The following is a 19,485-nucleotide window of genomic DNA, read 5'->3' on the forward strand; positions in this document are numbered from 1 at the left end:
AAAGATGAAAAGTGTCTGAAAGAGAAAGATATATATTACAGGATGCACACTACTATCTTACAGTATGAGAATTGCTTAGACTATCAAGTACGAGATCAACTTACCCAGAACATTATGAATCATGCCTGTAATAGAATGTTGTTGCAGGAACTATGTTGTTTATATGATCATGTTCATCTGTTTTCTTCTAGATGTTCAACATACAGGATGGGCACTAACTCATATGTCCCAAACTAGTAAGGACAGGTATCAGGGAGTGTTTTTGTTTTTGTGTACTAGGATTGGCACTACTGTATCTCTTTGTGTGGCTTGGACTGGTAAAACTGTTTTTGTATGTCTTTTGTTGTTGCTGTTTTGGAGCACCACCTTACTTTGATGGGTGTTGTATGGGAGTTCCTGGATCAACATTTTGATTAATCAGTTGGTCATCATGGTAAGGCAAATTGTCAACCACATTCATGTGACCTCACCCATTGCAACTTCTCCATATGGGGTATTGTGAAAGACGAAATGTTTTCTGGGAAACCATAGGATTTGAGTCACTTGAAACAGCTACTTGAACAATCATTCGAAAGATTGGATGGCGATCCTTGATTGTGTTATGATATTTGCAAATCAGTGCTGAAGAGATATACCTGGTGCACTGAAATTTGTGGGGGAGAGTTTGAGCAGCATTCAAAGTGTTAGTGACAGTTTAAACAATTTGAAGTACAATAAAGATTGTCAAGTTTAATCACAGTCACCTAAGTTCTTTTATTTTATTTCTTCACATATTGGGGAAAGAGGCTATGGGCCCAGGGTGAATCACCTAAAACTTGCACCCCAAATATTTCCAAAATGGAAGGTGCTACTGATGTGCAGTTTTCACAGAAATGAAGTGTAATCAAGGGTTCATAATTTTAGCCCATACATAGGTCTTAATTATTATTAGAATTTGTGTTATTTTAGAAAGTTACATTTTGTTAAATGGAGAAATTGTTGCTGACATTTAAAAAAATAGAGTAAATTAAATGGAAAAATTATTATTGACATTTAAAACAATAAAACTAGAGTAAATTAGAATGTTAATAGGGTTCTTTTCAGGATTTCAGTACAAGAGTTTACAAGCTATCATAGTTTGAAAACTGTAAATACCAACGGCTGTCTGCTACATTCAACTGCTTAGATATCAGGCTATGATATTCTTATGGGTGGTTTGGGTCACGTAGCTGTCAACATGCATTTGGGAGACAGTGACTTCAAACTACACTGTCGTCAGCCCTGAAGATGGTTTTTCCATGGTTGCCAATTTTCACACCAGGCAAATGCTGGGGCTGTAACTTAATTAAGGCCACAGGCACTTACTTCCTGATCCTAGGCCATTCCTATCCCATCGTTGCCATAAGACTTATCTGTGTCGGTGCGACGTAAAATTAATTGTAAAAAAATAAAATATATTCTTATGTTTGTTTCCTTTACAGTACATTGATTGCATTGTGACTTCCTTGTCAGTTAATTTGTGATAGTTCAAGAAGTAGGACATGCTGGAATATGGTGTTTAACAATGCTGAAAAAGTCAACATGTCAATGGTGTATGGAGAATGCAGTTTGTTCTTGTGCTCTGTACACAGAACAATATCCCAATAGACATCACTCATCTCGACAATTATTTGTGAACCTCTTCAACCAGTTAAGTGAAACTGGAGGTGTAACACACAGAAAACATAGCAGAAACAAACAAGTGACTGGAGAAGAAGGTGAAATTAATGTTCTAGCTGTTGTTGCTCTAGATCTACAAGTTAGTTCCTGTGCATTCACACGAGAAAATGGCACGAGTCAAGCAAGTATGCTACGCATTCCCCACCATTGTAAAATAGTTCCATCTGTATCGTATCTCTCTCCATCAAGATTTGCATGGAAACAATTTTGAGAATTGTGTTATCTTTTGTTTAATATTTTTTCTAATTGAAAGAGTACTGAACGAGTTGGCCATGCAGTTATGGTTGGGCAGCTATGAGTTTGTATTCGGAAGATAGTGGTTTTGAACCCCACTGTCAGCAGCCCTGAAGATGGTTTTCTGTGGTTTCCCATTTTCACCCCAGGCAAGTGCTGGGGCTGTACCTTAATTAAGGCCATGGCCACTTCCTTCCCACTCCTAGCACTATCCTCTCCATTCATCACCATAAGACCTCTGTCGGTGCAACGTAAAACAAATTGTACACAACTGAAAGTGTAATGTCATGTAGAAATATTTTTGGACCGTCATTTTTTAATTTATTTACACTAACTTGTGTGCAGAACAAACAAGGTCTTAGATATTATTTGACATGGGTAACTGTAGCGGTCAATGAAATGAAGACGACTTTTGGCTAAATGATTATTACAGGCATAATAAAGAAGCCTCATTTGAAAATGTACTGACCCATGATCCTGTTTTCGGAACCCCAAGTTTCTCAAGAACGATGTTGAGAAATTGTCTTGGAGCCATTCATGTTTTAGTTTATTTCAGTGACAACAGATTTATTCTGAAGAGTAAAGACTGTTTGTATAAAATTAGATGTGTTCTGGAGAAATTGTTGGACAAATTTGCAACTGTGTATACTCCCCAGAAGGAACTGGTTCTTGATAAATGGATGTTGGCATGGAGGGAAGAGACTAAAATTCCAGGTCTTCAATCCAGGCAAGATAACAATATGGTATAATGATGGGAATGGTTGGTGAATCAGCTAGAGGCTATATATATGCAGACTAGCAAGATACCCGTGCTTCGCTACGGTATTATACTGAAATTTATAATTGAATGCTTATTGTTTTAGATATATAATCCGACGAAATTCGCGATCTGACTCGTTTTCTGCGAGAATCCACCAAAATTCCTGATCTGACTGGTTTTCTATTATTTTACGGCACGTTTCCTCCCATTTTTCAATCTTCCTTTCCAGCAATCGATTTCGTACTTCCCGGGCTAGGCTCAGGTATTCCTCCCGGTCAGATGGGTCCGTAAATCTTTGCCATCTTTTCCTATAATCATTTTTAATATGGATAAAATCCTTCAGGAGATCCGGCGTGGTGTCATATTGGGTGCCTTGGCGGCACTGAACCCGCGGCCGGACTGCATTCTTAGTCATTACCCGTCCAGGAGCCGTTTCCAGCGCGGTCCGCACACTTGACGACGGTCCGGATTATTATTATTATTATTATTATTACTATTATGTGTTGCTGGAATGGCTGATGACAGGGAAAACCGGAGTATCCGGAGAAAAACCTGTCCCGCCACCGTTTTGTCCAGCACGAATGTCACATGGAGTGACCGGGATTTGAACCACGGAACCCAGCTGTGAGAGGCCGGCGCGCTGCCGCCTGAGCAACGGAGGATCCTTATAAGTACATTAATAACAGCTAAAATCAATTAGTCTCACCTACTTCTACACCCCACCGCCGTTAAGTTTATTTAACGCCACCCCCCCCCCCCCAAAATTAAAAGAATGCTTGTTTCTTTATGTTTAAGGGAGATTCCAAACACCAACGTTCACGTCTATTACCTTCAGTTTTGAGATATAAGTATCACAATAAAAATAATTTACTTTCTGCACTTCATATCACAATACTCCCCCCCCCCCCCACCAAGTGAATTTTCCCGCAAAAAATACTTGTTTCTTTAATAGTACAGGATCTTCTAAAATACCAATGATCACGACTCTAACTTCTTCAGTTTTTGATTGATGTGTCCTCATGAAAGGAATTCAACTCCTTTACACTCCCGCCCTCCAAGATGGTTTCCCCACCAAAACGCGCTTTTCTTTGTTTTTAAAGGAGATCCAAATACGAATTTTCACGTCTGTAACAACTTTAGTTTTTATTAGATGTATGTATTCTCATACAATTAAGCCAATTAATTTTTCAATTCTTCCCCCACCCCCTTCATTGGATTTTCCGAGAATACGTGTTTCTTTACTTTTAAAGCAGATTGCAAATATCAAATTTCATTTTTGTGATATCAGTAGCCTAATTAAAAGAATTCAACACCATTTTCAGTCACTTTTACCACCCCCCTCCACCCAAGTGGTATTTCCGAAAACTAAAAACACACGTTTCTTTATGTTTAATAGAGATAAAAAATACCTTCACTTCTGTAACATGTTAAGTTTTTTTTAGATATACTGTAAAAATTCTCATTTTAAAATTTCACCCCTTTTGAGTTCCCCTTAAGTGGAGTTTCCAAAAACAAATCACATATGTTTATTTACATTTACAGGAGATTCCAAACACCCACTTTTTACGTCTGTAACATTTTACGTTTCCAAGATATTCTGTAGATATAGTCTTTCAAAAAATTCATCCCAATTTGTCACTCCTGTTTAACCGCCATTAATTGGATTTCCCAAAAACTAAGAATTACGTGTTTCTTTATTTTTAAAGGAGATCCCATATACAAAATTTCAGTTCTGTAATATCTTTCGTTTCTGATATGTATGTATCCCCATTAAAGGCATTCAACCCATTTTTCACCCCTTTTACACCCCTCCTATTAGGATTTACAGGAAACAAAAAAATACGTGTTCCTTTATTTTTAGAGGAGATTCTAACTACCAATTTTTACATCTGTAAATTTTAAAGTTTTAAGATGTAGACGCACTCATTTTAAAAAATTCACCCCCCCTTTTCACCCCCCCCCAAATATTTGGATTTTCCAAAAACGAAAAAAATACGTGTTTCTTTACTTTTAAAGTAGATCCAAAATACCAATTTTCAGGTCTGTAATATCTTCAGGTTCTGAAATATAAGTAGCCTCATTAAAGGCATTCAACCAATTTTTCACCCTTTTACACCCTTCCTATTGGGATTTTCCGAAAACAAAAGAATACGTGTTTCTTTTTTTTAAAGGAGATTCTAAATACCAATTTTTGCATCTATAACCTTTAAAAGTTTTGAGATATAGATACACTCATTTTAAAAAATCACCCCCTTTTCACCTCCCCCCCATTAATTGGATTTTCCACAAACAAAAAAATACGTGTTACTTTATTTTTAAAGGAGATCCCAAACACCAATTTTCAGGTCTGTAATATCTTCAGGTTCTGAAATATAAGTAGCCTCATTAAAGGTATTCAACCCATTTTTCACCCCTTTTAACTCCTCCTATTGCGATTTTCCGAAAACAAAAAATACGTGTTTCTTTATTCTTAAAGGAGATTCTAAATACCAATTTTTACATCTATAACCTTTAAAAGTTTTGAGATATAGATACACTCATTTTAAAATATTACCCCCCTTTTCACCCCCCTTAATTGGGTTTTCCAGAAACAAAAAATAAGTGCTACTTTATTTTTAAAGGAGATCCCAAACACCAATTTTCAGGTCTGTAATATCTTCAGTTTCTGAGATATAAGTAGCCTCATTAAAGGCATTCAACCCATTTTCACCCCTTTTCACTCCTCCTATTGCGATTTTCCGAAAAGAAAAATATACGTTCTTTCTTTATTTTTAATGAAGATTCTAAATACCAATTTTTACACCAGGAAACTTTAAAAGTTTCGAGATATAGATTCACTCATTTTAAAAATTCACCCCCTTTTCACCCTCCCATTAATTGGATTTTCCAAAAAACAAAAAAATACGTGTTTCTTTATTTTTAAAAGAGATCAAAAGTACCAATTTTGAGGTCTGTAATGTCTTCAGTTTCTGATATATAAGTACCGGTATCCTGATTAAAGGCATTCAACCCATTTTCCCACATTTTCACCCTTTTTCATCCCTCCTATTGGGATTTTCTGAAAACAAAAAAATACGTGTTTCCTTATTTTTAAAGAAGATTCTAAATACCAATTTTCACATCTATAAACGTTTAAAGTTTTGAGAATTAGATACACTCATTTTAAAATTTCACCCCCCCTTTTCACCCCCTTACCGCAGGAATATCCAAAAATCCTCTCTTAGCGAGCACCTACATCATAATGTGAATATATCCCCAAAATTTCATTTCTTTATGTCCAGTAGTTTTGGCTCGGCGATGATGAATCAGTCAGTCAGTCAGTCAGTCAGTCAGTCAGGACAAGCTATTTTATATATATACTAGCAAGATACCCGTGCTTCGCTACGGTATTATACTGAAATTTATAATTGAATGCTTATTGTTTTAGATATATAATCCTCCGAAATTCGCGATCTGACTCGTTTTCTGCGAGAATCCACCAAAATTCTCGATCTGACTCGTTTTCTATTATTTTACGGCACGTTTCCTCCCATTTTTCAATCTTCCTATTCAGCAATCGATTTCGTACTTCCTGGGTTAGGCTCAGGTATTCCTCCCGGTCAGTTGGGTCCGTAAATCTGTGCCATCTTTTCCTATAATCATTTTTAATATAGATAAAATCCTTCAGGAGATCCGGCGTGGTGTCATATTGGGTGCCTTGGCGGCACTGAACCCGCGGCCGGGCTGCATTCTTAGTCATTACCCGTCCAGGAGCCGTTTCCAGCGCGGTCCGCACATTATTATTATTATTATTATTATTATTATTATTATTATTATTATTATTATGTGTTGCTGGAATGGCTGATGACAGGGAAAACTGGAGTATCCGGAGAAAAACCTGTCCCGCCTCCGTTTTGTCCAGCACGAATGACACATGGAGTGAACGGGATTTGAACCACGGAACCCAGCTGTGAGAGGCCGGCACGCTTGCGCCTGAGCAACGGAGGATCCTTATAAGTACATTAATAACAGTAAACTCAGTTGGTCTCACCTCCTTCTACACCCCACCGCCGTTAAGTTTATGTACCGCCACCTCCCCCCCCCCCCAAGAAAAATTAAAAGAAGGCTTGTTTCTTTATGTTTAAGGGAGATTCCAAACACCAATGTTCACGTCTATTACCTTCAGCTTTGAGATATAAGTATCCCCATAAACATAATTTACTTTCTGCACTTCATTTCACACTACTCCCCCCCTCCCCAAGTGAATTTCAATTAATTTTTCAATTCTTTCACCCCCCCCCCCCCCTTCATTGGATTATCCGACAATACGTGTTTCTTTACTTTCAAAGCAGATTCCAAATATCAAATTTCACGTCTGTAACATCTTCATATTTGAGATATCAGTAGCCTAATTAAAAGAATTCAACACCATTTTCAGTCACTTTTACCCCAAGTGGTATTTCCGAAAACTAAAAATATACGTTTCTTTATGTTTAATAGAGATAAAAAATACCGTTTTTCACTTCTGTAACATGTTAAGTTTTTTGAGATATACTGTAAAAATTCTCATTTTAAAATTTCACCCCTTTTGAGTTCCCCTTAAGTGGAGTTTCCCAAAACAAATCACTTATGTTTCTTTACATTTACAGGAGATTCCAAACACCCACATTTTACGTCTGTAACATTTTACGTTTCCAAGATATTCTGTAGATATAGTCTTTCAAAAAATTCACCCCATTTTGTCACTCCTGTTTAACCGCCATTAATTGGATTTTCCAAAAACTAAAAATACGTGTTTCTTTATTTTTAAAGGAGATCCCATATACAAATTTTCAGTTCTGTAATATCTTTCGTTTCTGAGATATATGTATCCTTATTAAAAGCATTTAACCCATTTTTCACCCTTTTAAACCCCTCCTATTGGGATTTAAGGAAACAAAAAAATACGTGTTCCTTTATTTTTAGAGGAGATTCTAAGTACCAATTTTACATCTCTAAATTTTAAAGTTTTAAGATGTAGACACACTCATTTTTAAAAAATTCACCCCCCTTTTCACCCCCCAATATTTGGATTTTCCAAAAACGAAAAAATACGTGTTTCTTTACTTTTTAAAAGAGATCCCAAACACCAATTTTAAGGTCTGTAATATCTTCAGTTTCTGAGATATAAGTAGCCTCATTAAAGGCATTCAACCGCTCTTTCACCCCTTTTCACTCCTCCTATTGGGATTTTCCGAAAACAAAAAAATACGTGTTTCTTTATTTTTAATGAAGATTCTAAATACCAATTTTTACATCTGCAAACTTTAAAAGTTTGGAGATATAGATTCACTCATTTTAAAAATTCACCCCCTTTTCACCCTCCGATTAATTGGATTTTCCAAAAACCAAAAATACTTGTTTCTATATTTTTAAAGGACATTCTAAATACCAATGTTTACATCTATAAACTTTAAAAGTTTTGAGGTATAGATACACTCATATTAAAAAATCATCCCCCTTTTACCCCCCACCATTAATTGGATTTTCTGAAAACAAAAAAATACGCGTTTCTTTATTTTTAAAGGAGATCCCAAACACCAATTTTCAGGTCTGTAATATATTCAGTTTCTAAGATATAAGTATTCTCTTTAAAGGCATTCTACCCTTTTTTCACCCCTTTTCTCCCCTCTTATTGGGATTTTCCGAAAACAAAAAAATACGTGTTCCTTTATTATTAATGAAGATTCTAAATACCAATTTTTACATCTCTAAACTTTAAAACTTTTGAGATATAGATGCACTCATTTTAAAAATTCACCCCCCTTTTCACCCTCGCATTAATTGGATTTTACAAAAACAAAAAAATATGCGTTTCTTTATTTTTGAAAGAGATCAAAAGTACCAATTTTGAGGTCTGTAATATCTTCAGTTTCTGAGATATAAGTACCGGTATCCTGATTAAAGGCATTCAACCCCTTTTTCACCCCTTTTCACCCCTCCTATTGGGATTTTCTGAAAACAAAAAAATACTTTTTTCCTTATTTTTAAAGAAGATTCTAAATACCAATTTTCACATCTGTAAACTTTTAAAGTTTTCAGATATAGACACACTCATTTTAAAATTTCACCCCCCTTTTCACCCCCTTAGCGACGGAATATCCAAAAATCCTCTCTTAGCGAGCACCTACATCTTAATATGAATATATCTGCAAAATTTCATTTCTTTATGTTCAGTAGTTTTGGCTCGGCGATGATGAATCAGTCAGTCAGTCAGTCAGTCAGTCAGTCAGTCAGTCAGTCAGTCAGTCAGTCAGGACAAGCTACTTTATATATATAGATTGCGTATCTATGATGGAAGCGGTATGATAGAGTAAAATCCGGTGTTTGGCCTATTATCACGTTATGTTGATTTGGGTTGCCAGGGTTACCAGGCATATACGGATAACTATAACAAGAGTGTGAAGTTGTCAAGGAAATTGTATGAGAAGAAAACAGATACCCATGGAACAGTTAGAATAAATGGAGGAAATCCCAGCTGACCCAAAGTTATGACAGAAGGAAGTGAAGAAAGGAGTGAATAACTTTAATTACAGATCACGGATGGAGAAAAAGAACATCTTTTACAAGTTGCTCGACATCGCACCAACACATGGCAATGATGGGATAGGATTTGGTTAGGAGTGGGAAGAAAGCGACTGTAGCCTTAATTATGATACAGCCCCAGCATTTGCCTGGTGTGAAAATAGGAAACTACAGAAAATCATCTTCTGAGATGCCGACAATAGGGTTCAAACACACTATCTCCCGAATGCCAATAGAACATCAACATGCTGTCAATCACTCATTGTGGACATGTGGTGAAGTAAGAGACAGGCACAACAATGTGAAATTTCAACCCAAGAGGATTGTTGAATGCAATAAATATATGCAGTATGTTCACACTGCTAATCAGTATTGAGAAAGATAGTGAAGTGGCATTAGATTTTTTTTTAACTCTTCCAGTAAAAATGAAATGGTGTATGGCTTTTAGTGGCAGGAGTGTCCGAGGACAAGTTTGGCTCGCCAGATGCAGGTCTTTTCATTTGACGCCCGTAGGCGTCTTGCACGTCGTGATGAGGATGAAATGATGATGGAGATGACACATACACCCAGTCCCCGCATCAGCAAAATTATCCAATTATGGTTAAAATTCCCGACCCCATCGGGAATCGAACCCAGGGCTCCTGTGACTAAAGGCCAGCATGCTAACCATTTAGCCATTGAACCGGAAAACTATTCCAGTACACAATGTTCAAAACTGATAAAGTTGGAATTCAAGAGGACAAACTGGGGCAAATATTCATTTATAGGAAGAGGAGTTAGGGATTGGAATAACTTACCAAGGGAGATGTTCAATAAATTTCCAATTTCTTTGAAATCATTTAGAAAAAGGCTAGGAAAACAACAGATAGGGAATCTGCCACCTGGGCGACTGCCCTAAATGCAGATCAGTATTCATTCATTCATTCATTCATTCATTCTGACTCCCTCATATTTGTACAACATTTTGCAAGGAACCTGTTTAAAGGAGAAGAGGAACCCAATCAATTTCAAATAATGCCTTCGCTTGCAGAATGAACATCAACTTCACCTTCCATGACTACAGTGATAGATCGCCCTGTTGGGTCCCATTACAGAACCCCCCACTTGGACTGGATGGAAAGAGGAAGGAACATTTTACATCATCACCCCATGAAAAGAATTCCTTCAGAAAGTGTACAGTGTGTGTGGCAAAAAAAAGTGAATATAGGTGGTTTTGTATGAAATGTGGAATTCCTTTGCATCCTGGAAAGTGTGATGCAAGATACCATAAATTAAGTTCTACTACAACTCATCCCAATGGAATGTTGAATTTTTTTTTTTATTTCATCTAAATGAAAATCCACAGCCCGTTTCCAGTTTCAACCGGGTCAGGAATGGAATGAATGAGTCCCCATCGTCCCCATCTAGCGGTGAGGATAGGAACTGTGCCGACTGCCAAAGCCTGTCACACTCCTCTGGAGCAATGATTAATGACTGATGGATGAAATGTTACTGGACAGGGCAGCTCGAATGAAAGATGACAGGGAAAACGGGAGTACTCAGAGAAAAACCTGTCCCGCCTCTGCTTTGTCCATCACAAATCTCACATGATTTGAACCATGGAACCCAGTGGTGAGAGGCCAGCGCACTACCACCTGAGCCATGGAGGCTGTCCATTTTTATTTTGTAAAGATTGCTTTTATTTTTTAACTGCAAGAATTTAGACATTGGTAGCCTCCAAACTGTCCATTTAAAATGCCTGTGCTGGAGATTGTAAATGGCCAGCAGGTAGTGAATGCATTAATACTGAAGTTCACAATAAAGAACCCCAAGGTCACTGCTCATTGTGGTACATACGAATACTCTCTGATACTCTGAGTTCAAACATTGGATACCATTCAGGCAAAATGAATTATAAACAAGAGGCATTTCCTTTTTGGATAATAGTTTTATATGAGGTAGAAGAAATTAGTAAAAGTAGTATTTGTCTTCTGTTTGGATTAGACAGCATTGAGTTTTTTGCACATCATGTACTGGTTGCTAACATTTCAAATACATTACAATATTTATAATCAAGATGACTGAAAAAGCCCTACTTGTACTTCTATTTCAATAATGACTTCTATAAATCAACATTATGGACCTTCATGGAATCATCTCTCTCTTAAGTAATAGCTAAGATGTATAGTCTTCTTAAGAGAAAATAAAAAAAGAGTGCAAGGTATTGTATGTTCCTTGTATTTAATATCTTATCAGATTTTTTAAAATTATTATCTTTTAATTATTAGCAAAATATGATTCATCCCCCATGTAAATACAAACCCTGTGATACTCACAACAAACATTATATATTTCTTTTTTAAAAGTGCTTTATGTTGCACCGGCACAGATAGGTCTTATTGTGACAATGGGACACGAAAGGGCCAGGAGTGGAAAGGAAGTGGCCACGGCCTTAATTATGGTACAGCCCCAGCATTTGCCTGGTGTGAAATTGGGAAACAATGGAAAACAATATTCAGGGCTTCGGACATTGGGGTTCAAACACACTTATCTCGTGAATGCAAGCTCACAGCTGCGCGACCCTAACCGCATGGCCGACTCGCTTGGTAAAACAACTTTATATCCATAGGTTCAATTGTTTCCGAGAAAAGTGTATCTGTGAGGAACTTACCCAGTACTGAGCTCTCATTTAAAAAAAAGAAAATTTGAGTGACTATACGTACAGCTACATCACCATCCAGCCTGGACAAAAAATGTGTGTTCTATTGAACAGATCATAGGAAATTCAATAATAAGGCTGTAATAATTCCTACACACTTACCATTATACATGAATTTACAGTTTTTCATCTGAAAGAGGTAATAAGAAGTTCACCATTCACAAGGGATTCCCTTACATCAACAAGTCACTAGCGCCAGACAAAAAATGTGTGTTCCATTGAACAGATCATGGGAAATTCAGTAATAAGGCTGTAATAATTCCTACACAAACTTAAGAAAAATGTATTAAATTTACTTGTTGATGTAAGGGAATCCATTGTGAATGGTGAACTTCTTATTACTTCTTATTTCATGAAGAACCAAAAAGCAGACCAGATGAACTGCCTGCTGACATTTGGAAGTTGAGAGAAATAAAAGACACTGTGATAAATTTGTTGACCAGTTTTTTCAATGCGGTACAAATCTCTTGGCTATGTCCCCGTCAAATAGGCCACGATCATCACGGTGCCAATCTTCAAACACAAAGATGGCTCGGTGGGCTGCTCTAACTACCGCCCAATCTGCCTCCTGTCACACACCATGAAAATCCTTGAGAAAATACTTGACCAGCACCTGAGCAAAATCACCAAAATGAGATACTATCTTTGCAGCTTGAATGTTCATGGAGCGGCATTGAGAGAAACGACTGCCACTTCACAATGCCTTTATCGATCTCTAGAAGGCTTTCAACTGGTATGTACTTCATGACCATGGCATTCCAGAGCAGCTTATCAGCTGGGATAGAATTTTAAAATTTTCTATAGGTACTGATGTTCTACGTGCAGATCTGGCACAGTTCCCAACCTCACCTTGCACTTTGATGTCAACGATGTACGCCCAGCTGGATGACCCAAAAAAGTGTTGGATAGGTGCGGTAAAAGATTATATGAGTACCATTGGCTTGAGGCCAAACGAAGTCCACGACCATACAAAATGGCATTTAAGGACTCGATGAGCAGACCCTGCACTTGCGGGACAAAGTTAAATAAAAAGAAAGTGTGATGAAATCATTAGAATTCTAATTTATGGTGTGGCTTGGAAGTTTACACTTAATACACTCTTGCAAGAGAAATATTAAATTTCAAACAGAACATGAAATGTTCCATTTCAAACGGAATAGTGAAGTGACAAATATGGATATAGTACAATAATCATCAAAATCTGCACACTGGTCAAATGCTGCTAAAGCTCCTAAACAGATACCAAAACAACCACTATCTGGGGAATACAATGGTGACTGTTTCCTGGTGTGTAGCAGACATTATTCCTTCTTGAAATGTTGTGAAACCATTAATACAGAGAAGTACAGAATGCCACTTGTGGTGCTGTTATCAACTTGAGTATGTCAAAACGGGGAGTGATGATTAACATCAGTACTAGAATGTGTGTGTAGAGTTTCGTGACATTAGCTGCAATGATACTGAAGCAGAATGACCCTTACTGGAAGGCCTTTCTGATGCTAAATATAGCTATTCTGCAATCCAAGGAATTTGCAAGAAGAGTGATTTCTTGACATCAAAGAATGGGATCAGTGCTGTATTGAATAAAAAAGGCAAAGGCTAACTGGGCTTAATTCCAAAGAGGAAAAACCTGCAAATCCATGACCAGCCACCAGCCATACACCAGAAGTGGTGAGGAAAGTGAAGGCCCTTATCTCAGGTGGTAACCCTGGCACTCAAAGAACTACCACATGTAAGTTGGGGATGTCTGTTTCAACAGGTAACACCATAATCAACAAGGACCTGTAATTGGAAAAGCAGCATAAACGCTGAGTTCACAAGCTGTTGCCTCGTCACATTTCGGAACGTGGCACTAATGCAAGAAAGCTGTACGAGGGCTATCTGGCAGGGGACAGATGGGAAAATGTGGTGACATTAGACGAAGCATATGTGTAGCCTACTTTAGTGACTGTAACAAACCCCACTCGATTTACCACCACCCTAGAGAAAAGAAAAAATTATCGAACATTGTATAAAGAATGCCAGGAAAGTTTTCCAAAGGGGTTTCATGATCATCGCTGGATACTGCTACAATGGCAAGTTAATCATTCACCACATTGCTAATAATGTGATGGTGAACTCTACATACTATCAGCGAGAGGTTTTAACACCCATTTACAACACAGATATCCCAGCAGTGTATGGGATGGCAAAAAATCAGGTATGGATGCATCAAGAAAAAAGTATCCAGTCACACCTCTTGTTCGACTTGTCTGTCCTTACAGAGAATGGAGATGGAAGCTGGAATTCATGCAATTCCTTTTACTGACATTCTGGTGAAGGCACCCGATGGATCACCCACGGACTTCTGTGCATTTGGCCTTCTAAAAAGGGCCTTAGGAAATAGACATCCACACACTGACAATGGCTTCTGGAAAGGCTGTCAGGAGGAGTAGGATGAGATAGAAATGCTAGCTCTGTGAAAATGTCTGCTGCAATGGAAATTACATTGTCAGGCTATAGCTATAAATGCTGGTTTTCCAATTGAGCATGATTGTTGGTGGAGACGTGGCTTTTCATAAGCTAATTACCCTTCAAACATCGTCTCCAGAGATCCTGAACATCCTTCTGTATTGCATAAAACTGGATGAAATGCATTGAAAAATGACATGTTAAGCAGGTAGGTTAACCAACAGAGATGAAGTTAACATTGTTTCCATCATACTCATCATCAGAACTCTTCCTAAATGACTATAATTTTTTTTTAAATTGGGGTCATTTTTTGACAAGGAAACCGTTGGAACAAGGAAGCTGTAAAAGAACTCTTTGAAGAATTTCTTGCATCCTGACAGTCAAACTTCTCTGTAATGGGCACAAATGCACTTGTACCTTGTTGAGAGAAGTATGTCAAACATGACTGTGCCTATTTTCATTAATAAAATTTGTTGCCGTGGAGTTCCCCTTGATTGAAGTTTTATTACCAAATCTGACATTTCATGTACAACAACATGCTATCCAAAGAGGAGACACTTGAAGCTGTAAACCACCAGAAGAAGTCTACATAAGTACTAGTTATTTATGTTTATAATGAACTTCTGGATTGAGAATTAGTGATGCTAATGAGAAAAGAAAATGTGTAATAGTAAATATTATTTTAAACCTGGAAATATTTGGAAACTATTTTATGCAAAAGGTGATCTAAAAATAAAACTTATGCACTTTTTTTGTAAACTAGATCTTGCAATGAATTTATAAAGCCAATTTAATTTATGTTACATAGATTTAAATACACACCTACTGCCAGTTCTTGATGGATGCTGTATTCGGTCATCTGTCTCTTCGACTAGAGCAAACTGCAGCTTCTATTGAAGTTTCAGATTTATTTATGACTGTATCAGAACGGAAGCCACTAAGATGTGGGTTGTTTCTCTAATAACAATAATAATTTTATTTGCTCTATGTCCCAGAAACTACTTTTACAGTTTTTGGGATGCCGAGGTGCTGGAATTTAATCCCGCAGGAGTTTATTTACGTGCCAGTAAATCTACCGACACGAGGCTGACGTATTTGAACACCTGAAAACACCACCGGACTGGGCCAGGATCAAACCTGCCACATTGGGGTCAGAAGGCCAGCACCTCAGGTGGTTTCCCTATGTCTCCTAACCTTCAGTGGTGCTATTTGGGGATCCATCTAGCCTCCAAATCACAGACCTAACAAGCAGATTTAAATAAATAAATAAAAATATCTGCTGCTGAGGGATTTGTGAGCATTTCTCATACCTCAGATCAAGAATTCCACTACTTGGTTACAAGTGAAAGGGGCACTCAAATGAAAACAGAACACCCGCCATAGCACAAATTCCGTGCAAAAGGTGGCAACACTGTTGTTATGTATCGGTACTGCCATCGCTGTGGTAGGAGAACTGCATAGTGGCAACTCACAGGTGTATGCAGTTGTTGGGTTATGTCTTTGTTGGTGTGCGGACTGGTTTACTGTGTTCGTCCAGTTGTTGAAATCGAGGATAGCAATGAAGAGCAGAGAAGTATGGTTCATTTTCTGGTGGCTGAGGGTGGTGGAGTACACGAAACTCATCGTCGCATGTCTGTTGTGTGTGGCGAACAATTCATGTACATGATGAGTGTGCGCGAGTGGCATAGGTGATTCCAAGAAGGGTGCACAGACGATGGGTACCCAGGACAGGCCCATCCAGCCATTCCTCCTACGCTTCAGCGATTTGGTTGGGAAACACTTCGACATCCTCCGTACAGCCCAGATCTTTCATCTTTTGATTTTCACGTTTTTGGCGACATGAAGAAAGACATTCATGGACATCGGTTTCATTCGGACGAGGGAGTGCGAAAGTGGGTGCGGTTTTGGATCTGTCAGCGACCTACCTCTTTCTACAAAACTGGAATTGATCATCTCATCTCCCAGTGGGATAAATGTATTAACGCTTTTGGTAATTACTTTTGAATAAAACCACTCCATAGTCACGTTGTAGCGAGTATTCGGTTTTCATCTGACTGCCCCTTATACATCAGATTAATTTCTACCTAACTCATTTCCCTTTCTTAGCTTTCTTCCTTGAGCTTGCACTGTGTAACTCAGCTGAAGTAGTTTCAGAACTTCAACAGCCATAACCGCAGTAGGCTTATATTAGATCACCAAGCCAGAGAAGGCAATGGAAGATGATGATAACGACGACGATGATGTATAAGGAAAGTTATTGTTAACATAGTTAATACTAGAATAAAAATACAGCATTTTTATGAGACTGTGTCTGCTTTATCTTTGTTATTTTGCAACCCATTTTCCACTTCATTATTCTAAAACTCTCACTACCTACTGTATATTATAAAACTATTCATACAGAGGAATATTAATGTCTGTAAATACCTTGTTGGACTGAGGAAGACATCATCATCTACTTCCTCCTTGAGACCATCCAGGGCAACTTGTAGCTTTGGCCGCTGACTGCGATAACTTGTCCCACTACTGTTCATGTACTGTGTTGATGAAGACCCAACACTGGCAGGTTTTGGCACCATTCGCTGCATTGCAGCTTCAGTTTTGCGGTGGAATGCTCCACCGCTACCTATCACAGCTAAGTTCGTATTGTTACCACCACCTACAGACCCACTACTTGACACTACAATGCCCTTTGACTGATGCTGGTGATGATCACCATGACTACTGTGGTGGTGGTGATGGTGATGGTGGTGGTGGTGATTGGTTGCTTGAAGAAATTTCAGTTCCCCATTACTATCTACTACAATGCCTGTAAGCCCCGAATTTGCTAAACCTAAATCAACTGTCCCATTTCCTATTAGCTTGAACGAGTGTGTGCTGCCAAAATCAAACTTCTTCCGACTTCCAAAGTCCTTCGGACTGCTAGACAGCAAGGGATCCTCTGAATTGGGCATCATCTGGGACTGCAACGTATGATGTGGAGATAATGGGAATGAAACCTGCCCTTGCGTTGGTGTGAAGGCAGTAGGAGGTAATGGTGATGATACAGATGAGGAGGAGGCTGGGACACTTGACATAGATAAAGGGGAGGGAACTGGAGTTGCAGATAACGGCGACTGCGGGGGAGGGGAGGGGTGGTACAGCCCAAGTCCATGAGAACGCATGTGTCCGCTTCCCATACAGCTACCTTGCTGCCCCAGAGTCTCAACAGGCAGTACCTCTGACAGTGCTTCTTCTACTGCAGCCGAGCTTGACATAGTAGTGGTGTAGAAAGCAGCAGATAATGGTGATGACACGGGCGGTACGTGGCCACCATGTGCGATGACTGACTGCACAAAGTTGTCTGTATTCTGCTGTGCAGCATGAGGTGACGCCAGAGGCAATGCACTAGTTACCAAGGTACTATGGCCAAACGATGGTGACTGGCCTTCCTGGCTAGCTGGTGGAGTAGGATAAGTAAAACTTGGCGAGTCGTGATGCGTGAGTGGTGATGGTAGTGGTGACTGAACGGCCAGCGGCGAGCTGGTATAGCTCACATAGTCTTTGCTCTGAGACTGGAGGGGTGAGTGCGTAGCCTGATAACCAGATGATAGGTCTTTAGGGATGGGTGATGACAGTGAAGAATGAATCCCACCAGTAGATGTTACAATTGTCTGGTGCCCATATGCAGTGAAGTCAGCGAGGCTAACAGGCAATGGTGAGTTGAGTACAGCCTGGAAATCCTGATGTACAGATGTGTGGTTCTGAGAATGATACTGCCCAACACCAGGACTGTGAGGCAACCCGGTAGCATTCTGGTAATCTTCCAAAGAGGCAATATCCTGAAGTTGTTCAGCTGTGGCTTGATCCTGGAGCAGTGATGCAGCCTGGAACTGTAATAAAATATAATTTACTCTTCTTGTATAAATTTCATCATCCTTACTGAGGTAAAAATTCATAATACATAATACTTTGTATTTTCATTAAATATTCATGCAAGAATGCTAACATAGATCAAATATGTGTTACCATAATGTTCACATGGAAGTGACAGTAAAGCTAATTAAGAGCAATTCAGAAAAGGAATTACATCTCAAGGAGAGAAAATCAAAAATCTAAGATTTCTTGGTGGTATTAAAATTCTATTTGACTCTGGAGAGACTTTGGAGATCTGAAGAAGTAGCTGAATGGTGCAGACACATCAATAGAGAAAAAATACAAAATGGAAAAAAATAAACTTAAATAAATCTAAAACAAAAGAAATAAGGTAATGTGGAAAAACATTAGATTAAAATATGAAGTTTTAAACTAAGCTGACCCTTACCCCGTTTCTCTATGGGGTCAGGTATGCAGTGAGATGAATTCTGCAGAAAATTTTTATGACCAGATGCCCTTCCTGACGCCAACCTCATCAGAGGAATTAATGAGGTAAAATGAATAACGTGATATATGACAGACGGAATGGAGAGGTTGAAACCTGGTGCTGGCACATAGCCTACTTCTGTTGAATAGCACCAAGGGGTCTGCTCAATGCTTAACGTCCCCATCCGATGGACAAATCACCATCAAGAGCATCATATGCCTTCACTCCATACTGACACTGTGAAGAGATTTAGAACTGAATTCAGGTTTTTGGAACACAATCTAGTGATTAGCAATTGTATGCCATCACCTGTCCTACCTTGCTGGCCAATATTCTGATGGTAAAATTTTTTTCGACCATCAAGACTCAAACCGGCTCACCATGGTGTCAGACCACAGCCTTAATGATCATGGCCAGCAAGCAGGCATTTAAAGAAAGTACATGAATACTGATATTTGTGTATGAACAAGCAAGTAAGGAGGGTATAAAACATAGATTAATGCAACTGTAAAACTCCATAGTGCAACAGTGCTACCAAGCAATCGTTGTTCAGCTCGAGGGCCTGAAGATTACAAGGTGTCATGTGGTCGGTACAAAAATTTCTCTCGGCCATTATTCTTGGCAACCACAGAAAGCTTTATTTAAGAAAAGATGTTTGCTCACCTTGGACATGTACAGTATATACATGTTAGAAAGATTCTTCTGAAGAAGTTTGCACATGAGTGACAGTATATGATTAGTGAAACACAAACAGTAGTG

At 38.6% G+C, this 19,485-nt stretch overlaps 1 protein-coding gene across 1 annotated transcript in view; it reads right to left on the reverse strand.

The window, feature by feature from the left end:
• LOC136863454 (serine-rich adhesin for platelets) overlaps positions 1 to 19,485 on the reverse strand; it is a 253,575-nt gene that overhangs the window by 97,930 nt on the left and 136,160 nt on the right. Inside the window, exon 5 of the mRNA XM_067139861.2 lies at positions 16,812 to 18,256. Coding sequence (XP_066995962.2) covers positions 16,812 to 18,256 — 1,445 coding nt within the window. The remainder of the gene's footprint in view (positions 1 to 16,811; positions 18,257 to 19,485) is intronic.

The sequence above is a fragment of the Anabrus simplex genome, chromosome 2 (genome assembly GCF_040414725.1).
Source record: "Anabrus simplex isolate iqAnaSimp1 chromosome 2, ASM4041472v1, whole genome shotgun sequence".
Lineage (NCBI taxonomy): Eukaryota > Metazoa > Arthropoda > Insecta > Orthoptera > Tettigoniidae > Anabrus > Anabrus simplex.